This window comes from Ornithorhynchus anatinus, chromosome 6 (genome assembly GCF_004115215.2).
Source record: "Ornithorhynchus anatinus isolate Pmale09 chromosome 6, mOrnAna1.pri.v4, whole genome shotgun sequence".
Taxonomy (NCBI): domain Eukaryota; kingdom Metazoa; phylum Chordata; class Mammalia; order Monotremata; family Ornithorhynchidae; genus Ornithorhynchus; species Ornithorhynchus anatinus.
In genome coordinates this window covers 20,876,139-20,895,376 of record NC_041733.1, presented here as the reverse complement: position 1 = coordinate 20,895,376, position 19,238 = coordinate 20,876,139, and the positions used below count along the sequence as shown (strand labels likewise).

At 56.4% G+C, this 19,238-nt stretch overlaps 2 protein-coding genes across 3 annotated transcripts in view; one reads left to right on the top strand and one right to left on the bottom strand.

The window, feature by feature from the left end:
• The first annotated feature begins 3,167 nt into the window (after positions 1–3,167).
• On the top strand, positions 3,168–10,230 carry TSR2 (TSR2 ribosome maturation factor). The gene is made up of 5 exons (XM_029067891.2): positions 3,168–3,261; positions 6,249–6,339; positions 7,254–7,345; positions 8,531–8,698; positions 9,250–10,230. The coding sequence occupies exons 1-5, from the start codon at positions 3,181–3,183 to the stop codon at positions 9,385–9,387; spliced, it is 570 nt and encodes a 189-aa protein (XP_028923724.1). The 5' UTR covers positions 3,168–3,180; the 3' UTR covers positions 9,388–10,230.
• The window catches only part of FGD1 (FYVE, RhoGEF and PH domain containing 1), a 104,963-nt gene continuing 95,876 nt past the window's right edge, over positions 10,152–19,238 (bottom strand). For both annotated transcript variants that reach the window (XM_029067889.2, XM_029067888.2), the window contains exons 5-18: positions 18,802–18,891; positions 18,156–18,304; positions 16,580–16,736; positions 15,907–16,045; positions 14,715–14,773; positions 14,434–14,580; positions 14,203–14,295; positions 13,901–13,980; positions 13,671–13,701; positions 13,362–13,463; positions 11,707–11,832; positions 11,159–11,317; positions 10,838–10,981; positions 10,152–10,691 (exon numbers count right to left, since the gene is read on the bottom strand). In XM_029067889.2, coding sequence (XP_028923722.1) covers positions 10,419–10,691; positions 10,838–10,981; positions 11,159–11,317; positions 11,707–11,832; positions 13,362–13,463; positions 13,671–13,701; positions 13,901–13,980; positions 14,203–14,295; positions 14,434–14,580; positions 14,715–14,773; positions 15,907–16,045; positions 16,580–16,736; positions 18,156–18,304; positions 18,802–18,891 — 1,749 coding nt within the window. In that variant the 3' untranslated portion in view covers positions 10,152–10,418. The remainder of the gene's footprint in view (positions 10,692–10,837; positions 10,982–11,158; positions 11,318–11,706; positions 11,833–13,361; positions 13,464–13,670; positions 13,702–13,900; positions 13,981–14,202; positions 14,296–14,433; positions 14,581–14,714; positions 14,774–15,906; positions 16,046–16,579; positions 16,737–18,155; positions 18,305–18,801; positions 18,892–19,238) is intronic.

The window sequence follows — 19,238 nt, the reverse complement described above, 5'->3', positions numbered from 1 at the left end:
TTAGAGTGGGACTTCTGGCCACCCTACCTGTGGTCATTTAGCCCATATAGGAGTGATTGCTTCTAATGAGAAAAGCAGTGTTGCCCAGTGGAAAGAGCACAGGCCTGGGAACCAGAAGACTTGGGTTCTAATCCTGCCTCTGCCACTTACCTGCTGCGTGACCTTGGGCAAATCACTTAGCTTTTCTGTGCCTCTGTTTCCTCATCTGTGAAATGGGGATTAGCTACTTGTTCGCCTTCCTACTTTGGCTGTGAGCCAGACCCGAATGGGAGATTGTGTCCAACCCCAATATTTAGTATAGAGCTCGGCAGATAGGTATTTCACAAATATCACAATTATTTTTGTTAGCAGTAGTATTTCTCTCACATGCGCAGACTCGTCCCATGCACCCAGGAGGGGGAGAGAAAAGATTGCTGGCAATTTCATTTCAAAATGCTGTGACTGTCTCACGGATTTGATCGTTTTCCATCGTGAATCTAACTTTTTCGAAAGCGCAGCCCACACTCTCTCAGAATCAATTCCGGTATTTACCTCACCAAAATCCCCCTCGCTGACCGTAAATCTTTTTTTCACTTTGTCAGTCCTAATGGCATCATTAAGTCAGAGTCATGGGTTCTAATCCCAGCTCCACCGCTTGTCAGCTGAGTGACTTTGGGCAAGTCACTTAACTTCTCTGTGCCTCAGTGACCTCATCTGTAAAATGGGGATTAAGACTGTGAGCCCCACGAGGGACAACCTGATGACCCTATATCTCCCCCAGCACTTAGAACAGTGCTCTGCACATAGTAAGTGCTTAACAAATACCATCATTATTATTATTATTATTTTGGGCAGGCGGAGAACAGTTTAGTGACCACGGTGGGGAAAAAACTTTTTTTCTTCCCGGCCCTGGATTATTCACTGGCCTTTTGGCTCATTATCAGGTGACTCATTGGTATCTCTACGTGGTGTCTCTAGGATGAACACCTCCCTAAAATTTGCCCTACCAGTGCGCCACATCACTCCCAGGAATGCCTGTATCCAAGCAGCGTGGCTCAGCGCAAAGAGCCCGGGCTCGAGAGTCAGCGGTTGTGGGTTCGAATTCCGACTCTGCCACTTGTCAGCTGTGTGACTGTGGGCAAGTCACTTCACTTCTCTGTGCCTCAGTTCCCTCATCTGTAAAATGGGGATTAACTGTGAGCCTCACGTGGGGCAACCTGATTACCTGTATCTACCCCAGCGCTTAGAACAGTGCTCTGCACATAGTAAGCGCTTAACAAATACCAACGTTATTATGTCTGGGGGTGGGGGAAGATTTTGAGGTAGAGAGAGGCAGTGACATCAGGAATGTCTAATTTCAGTTGTTCCAAAGTCTCGATAGTTGGAGTCGGTGTAAATGTTGAGGAGCCAGGCCACCTAGACCTGAAAGACAAATGGGAATTCAGACTACTCTATTGGGAAGGTGGGATGGTGGAGGGCAAGTTGATTGAGAAATCGGAGAAGCGGCATGACCTAGTGAATAGAGCCCGGGCCTGGGAGTCAGAAGGACCTGGGTTCTAATCTAATAGAGAAGCAGCGGGGCTCAGTGGCAAGAGCCTGGTCTTGGGAGTCAGAGGTCATGGGTTCTAATCCCTGCTCAGCCACTTGTCAGCTGTGTGACTGTAGGCAAGTCACTTCACTTCTCTGTGCCTCAGTGACCTCATCTGGAAAATGGGGATGAAGACGGTGAGCCTCACGTGGGACAACCTGATGACCCTGTATCTCCCCCAGTGCTTAGAACAGTGCTCTGCCCATAGTAAGTGCTTAACAAATACCAACATTATTATTATTAATCTCAGCTCTGCCACTTGTCTGCTGTCTGCTTGTGTGACCTTAGGCAAGTCACTTCACTTCTCTGGGCCTCAGTTACTTCATCTGCAAAGGGGGACTGAGACTCTTAGCCCCACGTGGGCTAAATTGTCCAGCCCAATTTGCTTGTAATCCCCCAGCGCTTAGTGCAGTGCCTGGCACATGGTAAGCACTTAACAGAAACCACAATTATCGTTGATAGCAAATGCTTAGTACAGTGCTCTGCACATAGTGGAAGCTCAATAAATACGACTGAATGAATATTATTATTGAGAAGCAGCGTGGCTCAGTGGAAAGGGCAATGGGCTTGGGAGTCAGAGGTCATGGGTTCTAATCCCGGCTCCACCACTGGTCTGCTGTGTGAGCTTGGGCAAGTCCCTTCACTTCTCTGTGCCTCAGTGGCCTCATCTGTAGAAATGGGGATGAAAAAAAAATGTGCGTCCCACGTGGGACAATCTGATGACCCCGTATCTACCCCAGCGCTTAGAACAGTGCTGTGCACATAGTAAGCGCTTAACAGATACCATCCTTCTCAGGGAGCAGCACGGCCTAGTGGCAAGAGCCCGGGCTGGGGAGTCAGAGGCCGTGGGTTCTAATCCCGCCTCCGCCACTTGTCTGCTGTGTGACCTCGGGCAAGTCCCTTACCTTCCCTGGGCCTCAGTGACCTCAGCTGTAAAATGGGGATTGAGAGTGGGAGCCCCACGGGGGCCCACCTGATGCCTCTGTATCTCCCCCAGCGCTTAGAACAGTGCTCTGCACAGAGGGAGCGCTTAACAAATGCCATGATGATGATGAAGATGATTCTTCCATTACGATGATGACGGTGGGTTCGCGGGGCCTCCCCAGGGGCGAGGGACCGGCCCCATCAGCTTGCCGCGCCTCGATTAGTCCGGCCTGTCCGGCGGCGGGGCTGCGGGTTCGGCGGTGGATTGGTATGGGCTGGGTGGGGGAGGCGCGCGGCCGCGATTGGCGGGGGAGGGGGGGAGGGTGGCGCGCGACCGCGCCTGGCCGCGATGGGCCGGGCGGAAGGGCGCTTGGCCGCGATTGGTCGAGCGGAGGGGCGCTTGGCCGCGATTGGCCGGGAGGAGGGGCGCTTGGCCGCGATTGGCCGGGCGGGGGGGTGGCGCGCGACCGCGCCCGGCCGCGATGGGCCGGGCGGAAGGGCGCTTGGCCGCGATTGGTCGAGCGGAGGGGCGTTTAGCCGCGATTGGTGGAGCGGAGGGGTGCTTGGCCGCGATTGGCCGGGCGGGGGGGGCGGCGCGCGACCGCGCCCGGCCGCGATGGGTCGGGCGGAGCGGCGCTTGGCTGCGATTGGCCGGGCGGGTCACGTGGGGGCGGCGGCGGCGGGCGAGGATGGCGGGGGCCCGGCAGGACCCACGTGGCCTGTTCGGCGCCGGGGTGCGGGCGGTCCTCGGGGCTTGGCCCGTCTTACAGGTGAGCCCGGACGGGGGACGGGGGACGGGGGACCGGGGGCGCAGCTTTCGGCGTTACTATTATCCTTATTAGATTATTATTAATAGTAATAGTGCTTGGTGACCCCTTCCTATGTTGGAGAAGCCGCGGGGCTCAGTGGCAAGAGCCCGCGCTTGGGAGTCAGAGGTCATGGGTTCGAATCCCGCCCCTGCCCCTTGGCAGCTGGGGGACTGGGGGCCAGTCACTTCACTTCTCTGGGCCTCGGTGACCTCAGCTGTCAAATGGGGATGAAGACCGTGAGCCTCACGGGGGACAACCTCATTCCCTTGTGTGTACCGCAGCGCTTAGCACAGTGCTCTGCACAGAGTAGGCGCTTTAACAAATATCAACATTATTATTCGCTTCTCTGTGCCTCAGTTCCCTCATCTGGAAAATGGGGATGAAGACTGTGAGCCCCACGTGGGACAACCTGATTCCCTTGCGTCTACCCTCTGCACATAGTAAGCGCTTAAAAAATACCAACATTATTAACATTATTATTATGTGCCAAGCACTGTTCTAAGCGCTGAGAAGCACAGAAGCACAGAAAGAGCACAGACTTAGGAGGCAGAGGGCATGGCCTCGTTCATTCAATAGTATTGATTGAGCGCTTACTCTGTGCAAAGCACTGTTCTAAGCGCTGGGGGAGATCCAGGGTCATCGGGTTGTCCCACGTGAGGTTCACAGTCTTCATCCCCATTTTACAGATGAGGGAACTGAGGCCCAGAGAAGTGAAGTGACTTGCCCGAGGTCACGCAGCTGACAAGTGGGGGATTAGAACCCACGACCTCTGACTCCCAAGCCCGGGCTCTTGCCACTGAGCCCCGCTGCCACAGCACTTGTGCCTATATGTGTATATTATTTATTACTCTATTTTGTTAATGATGTGTATATATCTTGATGATATTGACGCCAGACTACTTGTTTTGTCGTCTGTCTCCCCCGTTTAGACTGTGAGCCCGTTGTTGGGCAGGGATTGTCTCTATCTGTGGCCGAATTGTACATTCCAAGCGCTTAGTACAGTGCTGTGCACACAGTAAGCGCTCAATAAATACGACTGAATGAATAAGTGATGTCGGGGGTGGGGGGGACGAATAAAGGGAGCAAGTCAGGGCGACACAGGAGGGAGTGGATAAAGGGGAAAGTGGGGCTTAGTCTGGGAAGGCCTCTTGGAGGAGATGTGCCTTCAACAAGGCTTTGAAAGGGGGGAGAGGCAATGTCGGATATGAGGAGGGAGGGCTTTCCAGGCCAGAGGCAGGATGTGGGTGAGAGATCTGCAGCGCAATAGAGGAGATGGAGGTACAGTGAGAAGATTAGCATTAGGGGAGCAGAGTGTGCCGACTGAGTTGCGGTAGGACAGCAGTGAGGTGAAGTAGGAGAGGGTAAGGTGATGGAGTGCTTTAAAGCCAATGGTGAGGACTTGCTGTTCAATGTGGAGGTGGACGGCAGGTTCCGGAGGAGTGGGGAAGCACGGCCCAAACATTTCTGTGGAAAAACGGGCAGCAGAGTGAAGTACGAACTGCAGTGGGGAGAGACAGGACCAGGGGATATAGTAGAATCCAGCTCACGGGGCTGATGGAGAACAGTTGGCCGCACCAACGGCGAGGAAGTAAATCTAGTGAAGCAGTAGTAATCCATCAGTTGTACTTGAGCGTTTACCAACCTTGCCCACAAGGCGCTTGCAGACTAAAGGGGGGAGACAGGCATTAAAATAATTTACAGAAGAATATTTACCTAAGTGCTGTGGGGCTCCCCCTCTAACCTGTCAACTCAGTGGGCAGGGAATGTGTCTACCCATTCTGTTCTTTTGTCCTCTCCTAACTGCTTAGTACAGTGCTCTGTGCACAATAACTGCTCAATAAATAATAATAATGTATTTGTTAAGCGCTTACTATGTGCAGAGCACTGTTCTAAGCGAAATGCCACAGATTGATTGGCGAGTGGGGTGAATATCAATGTGTTTAAGCTTGTGGGCAGGGAAGTAACTTGCCCACAGTCAAACAGCAGATAAGTGGCAAAGCAGAATTAGAACCCAGTTCCCAAGCCCGTGCACTTTCCACTAGGCCTTGCTGCTTCTCGAATTGACGGGATTTGGTGACAGACTAAATATGGGGGTTGAAAGAGAGGAGGGAGTTTGTGGTCAAGATTACAGGCTGGAGGGATGGGGAGGATGGTGGTGGAGTCAACTGTGATGGAAAATTTAGGTGGAGTTGAGGATTTGGGAGGAAAGATAAGGTGTTTAGTTAAAGACACTGGAGGTAGGATAACCCATGTAGAGAAGTGGAATGCTAGACAGGCAGTGTGTCCTAGCAGAAAGCAGGCACGGGAGTCAGAGTTCTAATCCCAGCTCTGCCTGTTGGGTGACCTTGGGTAAATCACTTTACTTCTCTGTGCCTCCATTTCTTCATCTGTAAAGTGGGTATTAAATTGCACTCCTTCATAATTAGACTGTGAGCCCCATGTGGGACAGGGTTTCTCTCTAACCAAATTATCTTGTATCTACCGGAGTGTTTTCTGGTTTATTTTTTTTAATGGCATTAAGCGCTTGATATGTGCCAGGCACAGTACTAAACACTAGAGTGGATACAAACTAATTAGGTTGTCCCACATGGGGCTCACAGTCTTAATCCCCATTTTACAGATGAGGGAACTGAGCACTTAGAACAGTCCTTGGTAAAATAAATGCTTAACAAATACTATTATTATTATTAGAGGGTGACAGGGTTTGAATGGGAAGATAAGTACCGTTTTGGATTTAATTTTGTACGTAATTCCCCCTTAATATTGCTGTTAGATTATAAACTCCTTGAAACCAGGGATAGTGTCTTCTACTGCTACCGTACTTTCCCAAGCGCTCAGTACAGTGCTCTGCACGTACGAGGCATTCGGTACATAAGATCGATTCATCGATAACATTAGCATGACCATGTCGAAACATCCGTGCTAACGGACTTACTGTTTCTTCTCAGATTGCAGTGGAGAATGGCTTCGGCGGCATCCACAGCCAGGAGAAGGCTGAATGGCTGATGGGAGTTGTAGAGGAGTATTTCTTCAATAATGGTAAGTAGAAGTTACGGCCTTTTGAGATGGGAGAGAATGAGAGAGAGCCTGGCAGCCCAGCCACGGTGAATGGGGGCTTATTATCTCGAGCCTGGTTTTGTCTGGACAAAGGACTTGTGATCGGACCCAATATAAAAGAACGTAGATGGTCACTGAAGAAAGAATTAGCCAACACTAAATACACATAAATAGAATGAGTCCCTCCACTCGAGCTTTCGATTGCAAAGTGTTCACAAAGATATCTGCCCATCTATGAACACTGCAGTTTAGAGAGCTCGGCAGACGTACTTGTCCGCCCTTCGGTGTTTCCAGCAAAGCCAGCAGCAGAAGGTAGGGGATGAGGATCTGAAGTGTTTCATTCAGATATATATGTGTGTATATTTAAATTATGGAGTATAAATAAGCTCCCCGGCTTTTCTCTTTCTGTGCTTTCCCAGAGTGATTCCTAGAGCGGTTTGCACCCACCCATCAGCAGCAGCAGCATTTGAATACTCGTGTGTACCGAGTTAGGTACATGAGAACCCCAGTAAATGTTGCCCGACGTCGGGGGTAATGAAAAGCAATCAAGCAATCAGTCAATGGTATTTATTGAGCACTTACGGTGTGCAGAACACTGTACTAAGCACTCGGGAGAGTACAGTATAACAGAGTTGGTAGACAGTTGGTAGACAGGTGGATAAGGGAGTTCCCCCAGGGCAGAGTTAGCACCAGCCCTGAGCAATTGGAAGAGCAGAGGAAGTGTAGTACACGGTGCTGTCTGCCCCGATTCCCCGGGGCGAATCATCTCCCTTGGCCTTGTAGCCTGATCGCTTGGCCAGCCTCCTCCCGCAAGACTCTCCTGCTTGCTGGGCCAGGGGCTGGGGTGCGGGCGGGCGGGGCGGCAGGTTGCCATGAGCTCGTGTGTCCGTTCACAGCCGACCTGGAGCAGGATGAGGTGGAAGACTTCCTCTCCGAGCTCATGACCAATGAATTTGACACGGTGGTGGAGGATGGGAGCCTGCCCCAGGTAAGTCCCTACTGCCCCACTTTCCATAGATCACCCCTTACACGTCAGTGGAATTTACTGAGCCCTAACTACGTACTAAGCGTTTGGGAGTGGATGGACACATTCCCTGAGCACAAGGAGCTTACAGTCTAAAGGAAGTTTACAGCTCTCATGCCCTACAGAGCTACCTTTAGAAATGTGCCGCTCCACCCAGCCCTGTCAGTTAATCTTGACTGTTTAGAGGCTGAGATTATTGTACTGTACTAGTCAACGGTATTTATTAAGCGCTTCCTGCGCAGAGCACTCTACGGAGCACTTGGGAGAGTTCCACCCAACAGAGCTGTCCTCCACCCTAAAATAAAACGCCCCAAAACTCCCAGGTTAACCTGGGGGCCTCCACAGTGTAGTTTAGACTGGAGCAGGACCCCAACGTTTAGAAAAAAATAAACCTGCTACCGGCCTGAGGGTTTGTAAGAGGTCCCCAGTCATCGTGAGTAGTTGCTTGTCCCTGGGACTGGGTGTCTTGGCATTCTCTGCGGCATCACTGGAGGACTACAAATCCTGCTATTGCTGCTTCCAAATTCTGCTCCAGCTAAATCGTTGCCATCTGGGATTTTTGCATTAGAATGCGAGCCTGTCCTGAGGTGGACCGGGCTAGGGCTGACAGGCAGGGGTTCGTCCTTGCCCCCTCCTCAGTGCAGGCTCAAGGCTTTGGGTACTCTGAGAAGCAGGGTGGCCTAATGGAAAGAGCCTGGGGGCTGGGAGTCAAGGGCCCTGGAGCCTAATCCCAGCTCTGCTCCGGGATCTCGGCAAGTCACGTAATGTCTCGGCGCCTGGGTTTCTTCACCTGCAAAATACCCGTTCTCCCTCCTACCTAGACCGAGAGCCCCAACGAGGGGCAGAAAACTGTCCCCGACATGCTTATTTTCTACCTACCCAGCACCTGCTACAGTGCTCGGCACAGAGTAGATGCTTAACAACCATCCACTGTTCTTAATAGTATTATTACTCCTCTGTTCCTCTTTGCCTTTCAGGCCCTGACGCTAGCCTTTTTGCCACCTAATTGCCATGCTCATTTCCCTCCCCGAAGTGGGGAAGGGCCTGTGCTTTTTCCATTAGTTTTCTCTGACGGCCTCTCCGTGGAACAGGGTGACATTGCCCACGGCGTCGGCGCTGGGGGCTAAGTCACGTGTCTGTCCCCCCCAGGTGAGTCAGCAACTACAGACGGTATTTGGTCACTGCCAGAGGGGTGACGGGGCCACCTTGCAGGAGATGATCACCCAAATGGCCCAGAAGTCACAGGTCAAAGCCACAGCGGTCCGGGCAGCCAGGGAGAGTGAAGAGGAGGACGATGAAGATGAGGAGGAGATGGAGGTAAGGGGGAAGGGGGTGAGAAACTGTCCCCGGAGGCCAATCCCCTGCTATTTTCAGGGGACCAGAGTGACATCACTGGCCTTGTCTGGCCTCCTTAGGGGGACGGTGGAGGGCTGGAAATTCTATGCGGGTGGGAAAATGGAGGCGAAGTTGGCATGAGATTAGATTTCATTGAGAGTTGCGTGTGGGGCCTGTTCTACGGGAGCAGTCGTCTGCTCGCCAAAATGTTGTTGCAGACAGAGCTCTTGGCTGCTGGAGAGAGGTAAAGTGATGACCCTCTCCTCCAGGTGGGGGTGGGGAGGGGTGCGTGCCGCGGCCCCCTCCCCCCCCCCCCCAGCCAAAATCTTGGCCTGGGCCAGTCAATGAAGCAGTGGCACCCTTGTGCACTAACTCCCATGCCACAGATTCACGACCCTGCAAGCAGGCTGGGCCCGTGTCCTGCTGCCCTCCCACCCGGCTTCGCTAGGGCAGCCTTTCCCCCGATCCCATCAAGGGCCCCCGTGCCTCGGCCTCGCCTCGCTCACAGCTCCGCTCTCCTGGCTCTTCCCTAGGTCACAGATGACACGGCTTCAGGGAGCTCAGCCTGCCCGCCCCCGGGTCCCTCGGGACCCCCGCCCGGCCCGGACGCCGCTTCAGGCGGGGAGAGGACAGAGGACGGTTGGACTGTGGTGCGGAGAAAAAAGAAGTGAGCGGGTCTGGGGCAACGGTGGAAGCCTGGGGCCTGGACTCTGCCCCCCGGAGCCGGCCCGTGCTGGGGGAGGGATCGAAGCAACTTGTCCGGTGTGGTGTGTGCGCTTTGCTGGGCCTTGGGGAGGGAGAGACAGCTGCTTCCCAAAGCTGACAGTGGCAGTCCCCTCCCCGCCCTTCTCCCCAATCTGTTCTGCTGTGGCCCCCGACCCCTCCCTTTCCCCAAGCGAGGATCAAATCCCCCGTCCCCCCAGCCCTGCTGCACTACTGTTTCCCTCCCAAGGAGGTTAAGTGCACGAGGGGCCTCAGGCCTGGGGCCGGGCACACAGACGCTCTAAACCCTTCTCTTCTCCTCTTTCCTGCTCATGTGGGAGCTTGTCCCTGCTCCACGACTGACCCAAGCCCGAGCCCTGCGGGCTGGGTTTTCCTTAAGGCCCAGTACTTCTTAGCGAATCACCTGCTCTTTCGCCGGCTAAGCAGAGGGCGGCCGTGCCGAAGCACTTAAAGTAGCCCGGCTCCGTCTTCCCAAGAATACTCCACCTCAGGCCGGGGTTAGGGCGGGGAGCTATAGGAACGGAGGGGGCAGGGCCCCTGTCTTGCTCTGGCCCTTCAAGGGTTGTGAAAGCCCCTCCCCCCCCCAGCAGCACCAACCAATTGGGGGGGAAGGCGATTCCATTTATTGAGTGGGGCACTCACGGCGGGAGAGCGGAGAGGCAGCATGGACCGGCACAGCCTCAATAAAGTGACAGAGACGGGGACGGGAGAGTAGGGATGTGGCCTCTTCCAGAGACAGATGTTTTTCCTTTATACACACACACAAAATTAAACAAGAATGTAAAAAAAAACCCAAACATTTTGCTAAATATTAATAAAAAAAATCAAGACAAATAATAACAATACAAGAGAGGATCCAAAGTGCCCGATTGGAGTTCAAGTAATGCGTTGGAGAGAGGGGAGGTAGGTCCCCAGTCCTGGCAGGTTGTGTCCGACGTGAGCCCTGGGGGGAAAGGCTGCCCCTCCCCGAGCTCCAGCTCTAGGTATCGTCCGGCGCCCTGGGGGCCGGTGGGTCCCCCTCCTCCTCCTGGTCCTCCAGGATGGAGCGGCTGGGGCGGAACTCCTCTCCCCGCCCGGCCCGCCCCAGCACCTCCATCCAGCGTCGCTGCAGCTCCTCCGTCTCGGGGCTGAAGTACCAGCTCAGGTGACTCTGACTGATCTTGAAGACGTGGCGTCGCTCCACCCGCTCCCCTGCCTCCGGTGGCCCCACCTCAAAGCCTATGAGGGGAAGGCTGCGCTGGGCCTTCACGTCCTGGGGACACCGGCGAAGGAAGCACGGTCAGGGGGGCACGCCCCGCTCGGAGGTGAGGTTGGGGGTGGGGGAGGGCGGCGATCTGCCCCCCTCGGGCCCGAGGACGCCGGAGGGGAGACGGTCATCCCCGGCTCCGACGAGCTTACCTGCGGGGCACCGTAGATGTACAGGACGAGGGGCTCGTTCTCGGGAACCACGAACCAGGCCTTGTGCCAGTTCTTGCCGCCCTTCTCCATGTAATGCATAAAGCTGCAGATCACACTGTTTTCTGCCACCACGGAGGCCTGTTTCTGTATTGAGAGAAAGGAGGCTGTTGGGGCTGGGCCCAACCCTTAAGATTATCCTCTACCATCTTGGGTGGCAGGAGAGAGGAGGTTCCCGGAGGGGGTGCCACCGCCTCCCTCCGGGAGGAGGAACGGCCGGAACCTCTGGGGACTTCTCGAGAGCCCGGGGTCTTGGGTCCTCACCTCCAGAATGGATTTCCTCCTCTGGGGTGTGTGCTGGTTGTAGGCGGGGCTGGCGGGGGCGCCGTGCAGGGTGGTGTAGCAGTCGAGGCAGACGCGGTTCGGGCGATTGTTGTCGTAGAGGAGCCGCGCTCGGAACTCCGAGCATTTCCCGCACACCACCTGGCCGGGGAGAGAGGCACGGCTGAGCCCCGGCCGCCGGCTCCCGGTCCGGCCTGGGGCCCGAGTGAGAAGTCCCAGGGTTCGGTGTCTATCTCTTCTCCCTCTAGGGCCTTTCCCGGGACTCGCCCAAAACCAGGTCCGACCGCCTTTGTACTCCTGCACGGTCAGGCAGGGCGCGGACCGCTGCTGAAGCCCAGTCACACCTCCCTTTATCACGGAAGCCGCACTTGAGACTAGAGCCCCTGGGAGAGGAGCCCGCCCCGCCAGAGAGGATGACCGTCGAAGCCCACGTCAGGGGGCTGGGGAAGAAGTTCCCCGCCTGCAGAACCAATCCCGCTGTGGCCTGATCACCCTCCGGCGGCTGGGGGAGCCAGCGCAGTCACACTCACGTGGCCGCAGGCCTTGCAGTGATGCCGTCTCTTGGTGATGGAGTTGAACGGCTCTTGGCACCTCATGCACATGGTGACTTCCTTCTCCCGGATGGGCGTGGGTGCCCGCCTGCCCAGGTCTGTGTTCTACAAGGGGAACGGAACAGGCCAGGGTTAGGGGAGGCAGGCTGGGTGGCAAAGAGTGCGCATCACCTGGGAACTGGGGAACACAGATGTGTCACCTGTTTGTTGCTTATTGAGGCCTGGAGCTGCTGCCTCCCCCCTCCTCTTTCTAAAAAATGCTTGCACCTTTTTCTCCCAACCGCCACTTTCAACCATTTCCTCTGATGGCTCTTATTTGTGCTCAACGCTCTTCTTCTACTAAAAAGCCTCTCAATCCCATCTCCCCCACTCCCATTCCTGTCCAAACTGGCTGGAAACACCCATGCCTCCACAACAGCTACAATCTGGTTTCCTCCCCCTTCACTCTCCCGTGACCTCATTCAGTCAATCTGAGTGGTGTCTATTCCACTCTAATACAGCTTGGCCCGTTGGCCACCTTCACAACCGGGGACCACTCCTTTCTCTAATCTGCGTCACCAACCTCAAGTTCGATATAGTAAAGAGACGGAACTCTCCATCTCCCCTCCTGAATGCTCTCCTGCCCTAAACTTTCCCATCACAGTTGGGAACACTCCCATTTTCCCCGTTTCCAAAGGCACAACCATACATTTTCAACTCTCATATCCAATCTGCTGTATTTCCGGGCTCCATCCAAACTCACCAGCCTGGTCCAGGCACTGACCACACCCTATCACCATCCTCTTCAGTCCATACTACAGTCTGTTGCGGGTACCATCTTTCTAAAACATTCTGATCATCTCTCCTTGCTCCTCAAAAACCTCCAAAGGTCACCCATTAATCTTCACTTCAGGCAGCCAGCTCTGACCATCAGCTCTAATAATAATGTAATAATGTTGGTATTTGTTAAGAGCTTACTATGTGCAGAGCACTGTTCTAAGCGATGGGTAGATACAGGGTAATCAGGTTGTCCCATGTGAGGCTCACAGTCAATCCCCATTTTACAGATGAGGGAACCGAGGAACAGAGAAGTGACTTGCCCACAGTCCCACAGCTGCCAAGTGGCAGAGCTGGGATTCGAACCCATGACCTCTGACTCCCAAGTCTGGGCTCTGTCCACTGAGCCACGCTGCTTCTCACTCCAGCACCTCTCTCCCTCTTACTTATCCACTCTCCTATTTCCAGTGGCTCATATAGTCCATTCCTCTCAAGATCACCTCACTGAGCTTCATTCTTGGCTCATACCCTCCCTCCTGTCTGAAATTCCTTCCCACTTCAAATCCACCAGACCACAGCCTTCCCATCTTCAGAACCTTTCTGAAATCCCACCTACTCTGGCAGCTTCATTACAGAGTTTTGTACAGAGTAAGGACTCAATGCACACTACTGATTTTGCATATTTTTCTGCTTCTTACATCTTCTGGAGTGGAAAGCGAGGGAAACGGAAGGTGAAATTCTAACCTGTTTACACCTCTCACTATAAATCCGGTGGGGAGGATAGTGTAACTACAGGCTAAAATCAGGGGTGGGGGCAGCCTTGATTTACACGACCCTCGGCCTGGGAGAGGAGGAGCACCGACTCCTCTGCTGCTTACCGGGGAATTGGGGGGCGTTTCGTCATCATCTCTATGCGATGAGTTCAACAGTTTGAAGGTCTCCAGCGTCTGTTCGTGCTTCAGGAGGGTGGCGTGGATGGCCTGGGGGTGGGCGGCAGCAGCAGGGTCAGCTCCTGTCTGAACTATCGCCACCCCCGGCCCCTCGGCCCGCTCCGGGGAGGGCCCCAGCTGGGCGGTCTGAGAGCTCAAGTTCAGGCTCTGGCTGGTTGGTCCCCTCTACGGGGGCCCCCTCCTCCCGCTTAGAGCCTTGCTCCGCAGGCTGCCCAAACAGAAAATCTCCAGTATTACCTGGATCCAGTCTTTCTTCTCTTCCTCGGTCCTGAAAAATCAGAGGGAAGGGTCCAGGTGATTCCACTGGGCCGGGGCAACCCCTCTGTCGTGCCTCGGGGGCTCTGGGGGCCCAGGATGACAGTGCTGACTCCAGCAGGTGTCCTGCTGGTGCTCCTGGGGCCGGCTGTCTCCCCTGGCCCGGACTAAGATCGCCCGAGTAGCCCTGGGGCTCTAGGCATCAGACATACCTGGCCTGCAGCTCCAGGGAGCGCTGCTTCCCCGACACCAGGAAGGTCCGGGGCAGGTTCAGGTTGCTGCTTTCCTTAAGCTGGAGAGAGGCAGGAGGTCATCCCACCTGAGCCAGACCTTTCCAGGGTGCTGAGGTGCCCCGGGACACGCCATCCCGTCCCCCAACCCTCACATACATAGATACACACCCCTACTCAGGGGCGGTTGTCAACTGGGGCAATGGGCCCGCTCTGCCAGCCCCCAGTTGGGCCACCCCCCACGCCTGGCACGGGCCAGCGACGCTCGAGAGCCCGGCACCCACCTCCATGCCGTCCACGTCGATGCGGGCCCGCACGCTGAACTTCTGACCGAGGAGCCGCAGTTTGGGCACACAGTACAGCAAGCGGTCGTTAAACTAGGCGGGAAAGGTAAGAAGCGTCAGGACCCGGACCCTCTCCTTGGCCCTCCGCCCCCCCCCCCCCCCCCCCCCCCCCCCCGTCCCGGGCAGCCCTTTCCCTCCCGCCCCCTCCGGCCCCACCCCGAGGAACCGCACCAGTATGAGGTATCGATCCTGAGTGGTCCCATTCTTGGCAGAGAGCTTGAGGATGTGGCCTTCCTTGATGAGCTCGTTAGTGGGGCTGACGATGTCCTCCTCTCCACCCAGCAACTCGTACACCTTGAGCAGTTTATGCATCCTCTCCTGGGGAGGGGAGAAGAAGAGGGAGCTGGGGCTGCGGCAGGCGACGAAACCGAGCTCACGCAGTCACAACTGGGCCCGGGGCCAAGCCTGAAGTCAGGGAGGCAGTACAAAGCCTCCGGCCCCACGGCGCTTACCATCTTGCGGATGGCGGCGTTGGAGTGCTCGGCCGCTGTGGCGATCAGCTCCAGTGACTCTGGAGGAAAGAGGGAGGGAGGGAGGATCAGGGCCGACGACACCTCCCACCCGTCGGCCCTGCCCTCCCTCCGGCTTTGGGCCTTTACTGGAATGATGCTGGAAACTCCTTAAGGGCAGGCAACGTGGCAACTGATTCTCCTGTACTGTTCTCTCGCTCTGTACAGTGCTCTGCACATAGTAAGTGCTCGGTAAATACCCGTGATTAATGGGTTCGAATCCCGCCTCTGCCACTTGTCAGCTGTGTGACTGTGGGCAAGTCACTTCACTTCTCTGGGCCTCAGTTCCCTCATCTGTAAAATGGGGATGAAGACTGTGAGCCTCACGTGGGACCACCTGATTACCCTGTAGCTACCCCAGCGCTTAGAACAGTGCTCTGCACATAGTAAGCGCTTAACAAATACCAATATTATTATTATTAATGAGGAAGCCGGGCCGCTGTGGTTCGGGGGTAACGGTAGTGGATGGGGGTAGGGTAACACTTTGGTCAGTAGGGGGCAGCAGTACCATGGAGGAGGAGGAGAAGGAGGAGGAGGAAGCTAATAATAATAATATTGGTATTTGTTAAGCGCTTACTTCGTGCAGAGCACTGTTCTAAGCGCTGGGGTAGAGCAGCGTGGCTCAGTGGAAAGCGCACGGGCTTTGGAGTCAGAGGTCATGGGTTCAAATCCCGGCTCTGCCACTTGTCAGCTGTGTGACTGTGGGCAAGTCACTTCACTTCTCTGTGCCTCAGTTCCCTCATCTGGAAAATGGGGATGAAGACTGTCAGCCCCACGTGGGACAACCTGATTCCCCTGTGTCTACCCCAGTGCTTAGAACAGTGCTCTGCACATAGTAAGCACTTAAATACCAACATTATACAGGGTGACCAGGTTGTCCCACGTGAGGCTCACAGTCTTCATCCCCATTTTACAGAAGAGGGAACTGAGGCCCAGAGAAGTGAAGTGACTTGCCCACAGTCACACAGCTGACAAGGGGCAGAGTCGGGATGAAGAGGAGCTGAATGGGCAAGGGTTGGGTACAAAGGGGGAGAGGAAAAGCACAACCACCGCACCCACGGCCACTAGGCCTGTCTCCACCCCGGGCTGGGGCAAGATGGGCAGAGACCTGATCGCCCCGAGAACGCCCACTCACTCTCGGCGTCCTTGCTGTCCGGTGAGTCCTGGGGCAGCTTCAGGAGATAGTCCTTGAGCAGCAGCTCGTAGCGAGGGATGCGCTGAACCGGCTCCAGCATGTGGTGCTGCAGCGTCAGGTTTCCACACACCTCCTCCTTCTGCAAACGGCCGGGGGGGAGGAGGGTAGCCGCGCGGTCCCCCCTCCTGCCCGCTGCCGCTCCTGGGAGGGGATCCTGGGCCTTGTCCAGCCCGCAGAGTCCCTCCAGAGGCCTGTAGTTTCAGCTCTGCCCACCCACAGACCTGACACCGCAACCCCCAGACGCACACCCACCATCACTTCGGCCGTCCTAAGTCTGACCCAGGCTCAGGGGTCTGTTTCCTACTCCGCCTAAGCCCCCACCGGTTCCTTTTTTAATAGTATGTTAGGCACTTACTATACGCCAAACACTAGGCCAAGTGCCGGGATAGATATTTATATCGATGCCTGTATGTCTGTCTCCACTCCAGACTACGAGCTCGTTGTGGGCAGAGGTCGTCACTTTTAATGCCGCATCGTACTTTCCCAAGCACCCAGTACAATGTGCTGCCCACAGTAAGCTCTTAGTAAATAGGACTGAATGAAGTCAATTAGGTTGGACCCAGTCTCTGCCCCACATGGGGCTCAAAATCCACAGAAGAGGGAGAACACTCGCCTGCACGTCATGGACGATAACCTTGAACTGGGCCGAGCGCTCCATCCAGGTGTTGACCAGCTCCATGGCCCGGTCAAAGTTCTTGACGTACTCCCCGTACATCTTGAGGAAGGGGGCCAGCTTCTGCAGGATGTCTCCGATGCGGGGGTGCTGGTCCCTGGGGAGAAAGGGTTGGGATGGGGGTTCGGTGAGCCCACTAAGTCAGAGGTCGGGGGGACTGTGCTCTCGATCCCTGGCAAAGGGCAAATGGGGATAGGGTGGCTGGGGATGATGGGGGAAGGGAGTGGGATGCTCCACTGGGTGTCCCTGGGATCCTCTCTCTGAGTTGGAGGGGCACGGGAGTCCCCCATGACAGGAGGGAGAGGCAGAGTGCGGGACCCAGGCTCAGGCTGTTGCACCCGTCTGGCCCGACAGAAAGTACAACGAACTTCGTTCGGAGCTATGTGGTCTAACGTCCTTCCCAGGTGGCTAAGGGTCCGGTTCTCCGTGAGGCACCCAATGGGGTTAGAATGACGCACCCATGAACAGCCAGGGCCAGCCTGTAGACCTGATCCTAAACAGGCCCCCCCTTGCCCCCTCCTCTTTCCAACCTCCAGACTCTCCCAACTCCGGGCGCCAGGTCCACACTGCAGCCAGTGTGCGAGCCTCTCCCCGAGTCGCCTGGGGCCTTGATGGGGCTCGCGGGGCCCGGGACAGACAGGAAGTGGCTGGGGGTAAGGTCCTGTCTGGGCTTGGGCGGGGAGCGCCCGTTCCCATTGGCTGGGGGCAGGCTGGGGTGAGCTCTGGGCCAGGTCCCCGACGGGGGCTGGGGTGAAGAGCCAGGCCCGCGGAGGGCCTCGGACCGACGGGAAGAAAGCTCCCGTTTCAAGAGCACGTTGGTGGGTATCAATAAGGGCTTGTGCTGGGTTCCTTCCCTCCCACCCTCCATTCTGATCCCCACACTCCACCTATTCACCACCAGCCTGGACCCATCTCTCAGACACAGCGCCCTTGTTTGGGTTGGGGGCTCCCGGTGCCTCCAGGGGGCTCGGCTGCTGTGCGGCCTGAGCCCCCAAAGGAAAAAAAAAAAACATTCGGTGGCTGAAACTCAGAGGCGGCGGTCGGCTGAGAACGTTAAGAACCGGTGGATGGGAACTGAGAGTCGGCGGCTTCCTCAGAGGCCCGAGACTGAAATTGGACCGCTCCTCTCTTCCCCGAGCCCGAGAGAGAGCCCCTCGCCCACACGGGCGGCCAGCGAGCAACCCGGGGGTGCCACAGTAAAAGCCAAGCAGGGAAGGACAACGGAGAATTGCCTTCCTGGGCCCTACCCCGCTACGGCTTGGCCCCTTCTTCGCTCTTCTGATGAGGGGAGGCGGAGGCCGAGTGGGAGGCAGCCCCATTTCTCCCAGAGGGCCGGCCCGGGGAGGAGCACAGAAAGCAGCCCCAGGGCCTGGGAGCCAGGAGAGATCTTGAAGCGGGCTCCACGACTCTATCGCCCCGCCCCGCCCAACCCGGCTGGGGGTTTCTCTGCCCTCTCCGGCCCCTCCGCCCACTGCCCTCCCTCATCGCCCATCCCCAGGCCTTGCCCGGCCCTCACCATTCCTGCATCCGCTTCTCCAGCTCGGGCAGCAGGAACTGCTGATGGAAGCAGTAGATGGAGCAGATGTTGGAGAAGATGCCCATAACGACATCCGCAGGGAAGGAGCTCCGACTGCGGGCCTCTTCTAGCAGCCGGGCACAGAACACCTGGGGCAGGCAGAGCCAGACGGGGGGGTCGGGGAGAGGGAAGCAGACGGGAGGAGGGGAGATCTTAACCGCTGCCGTTGTCCCACAACTAGCATTTCCCCCCGGGCTTCCCCCAAAGCGACCTCCTTGGTGGGTTGGACTAGCCTTGGGGGCGAGGCAGCATTGGCAACTGTTGGTGTCTCCGCAGGTGCCAAGGAGCGGGGCTCTGGTCCGGGCCCTTCCCTTTCAGTTTGTCTCAGGTCCGGCTTCCCTCTGGGCCCTGCCCCCCCGGGCCCAAGCGGTCTTTACCGGCAGAAGTCCACGGAGAGGCAGGTGAGGGAACTTTGGCCAGCCCAGGCCGGGTGTGAGGATCTCTCAGTGGTGAGCAGACCAGCCTCACCTTACCCAGCTGAGGTCTTCTCAGAGCCCACCTCCCCATTGGGAACCAGGGTAGGTCACCCCAGGGCACAGCTCAGAGCGTCCCCCTTTCCCCTCCGTCGGTCACCGAGGCCGGTTACCTGATCCAGCAGATGAAGCCGGGACACGTAGGCCTTCTCGGTCTGCAGGAGTTCATTGGCGATGTGGAATACCTTCTGTTGGACGGTCAGCTAGTGGAGGGTAGATGGGGTCAGGCGCAGGAGGAGAGAGACGAAAGGCAAGTCAGGACACCAAGTCTCTATCTCGAACACACGGCCGCCAGGCTCCCCACCGAGCGCTTGCTGTCGAACGTCCCGGTCCCATCTCGAGATCCTCCCACAGCTTGCTCAGGGCGGCGATACCATGCCTGACTGGTGGCACAGACGAGCCGTGGGGCTGAGGCCAGGCCCCTCTCCGGGCAGGTTTCGCCAGATGCCCATTCCCACATCCTCTGGCACCTTCGACCGGACCCACCTAGGCCAGGCCACAGAACGGTGGAGATCAGGTTGAAGCTGGGGCCAGCCCCACGGCTGCCTGC

Coding starts and splice junctions, on each gene's coding strand:
- TSR2 (XM_029067891.2), top strand. CDS start 3,181: ATGGCGGGGGCCCGGCAGGACCCACGTGGCCTGTTCGGCGCCGGGGTG. Junction 6,340..7,253: donor GGAGTATTTCTTCAATAATG/GTAAGTAGAAGT, acceptor GTCCGTTCACAG/CCGACCTGGAGCAGGATGAG. Junction 7,346..8,530: donor AGGATGGGAGCCTGCCCCAG/GTAAGTCCCTAC, acceptor TGTCCCCCCCAG/GTGAGTCAGCAACTACAGAC.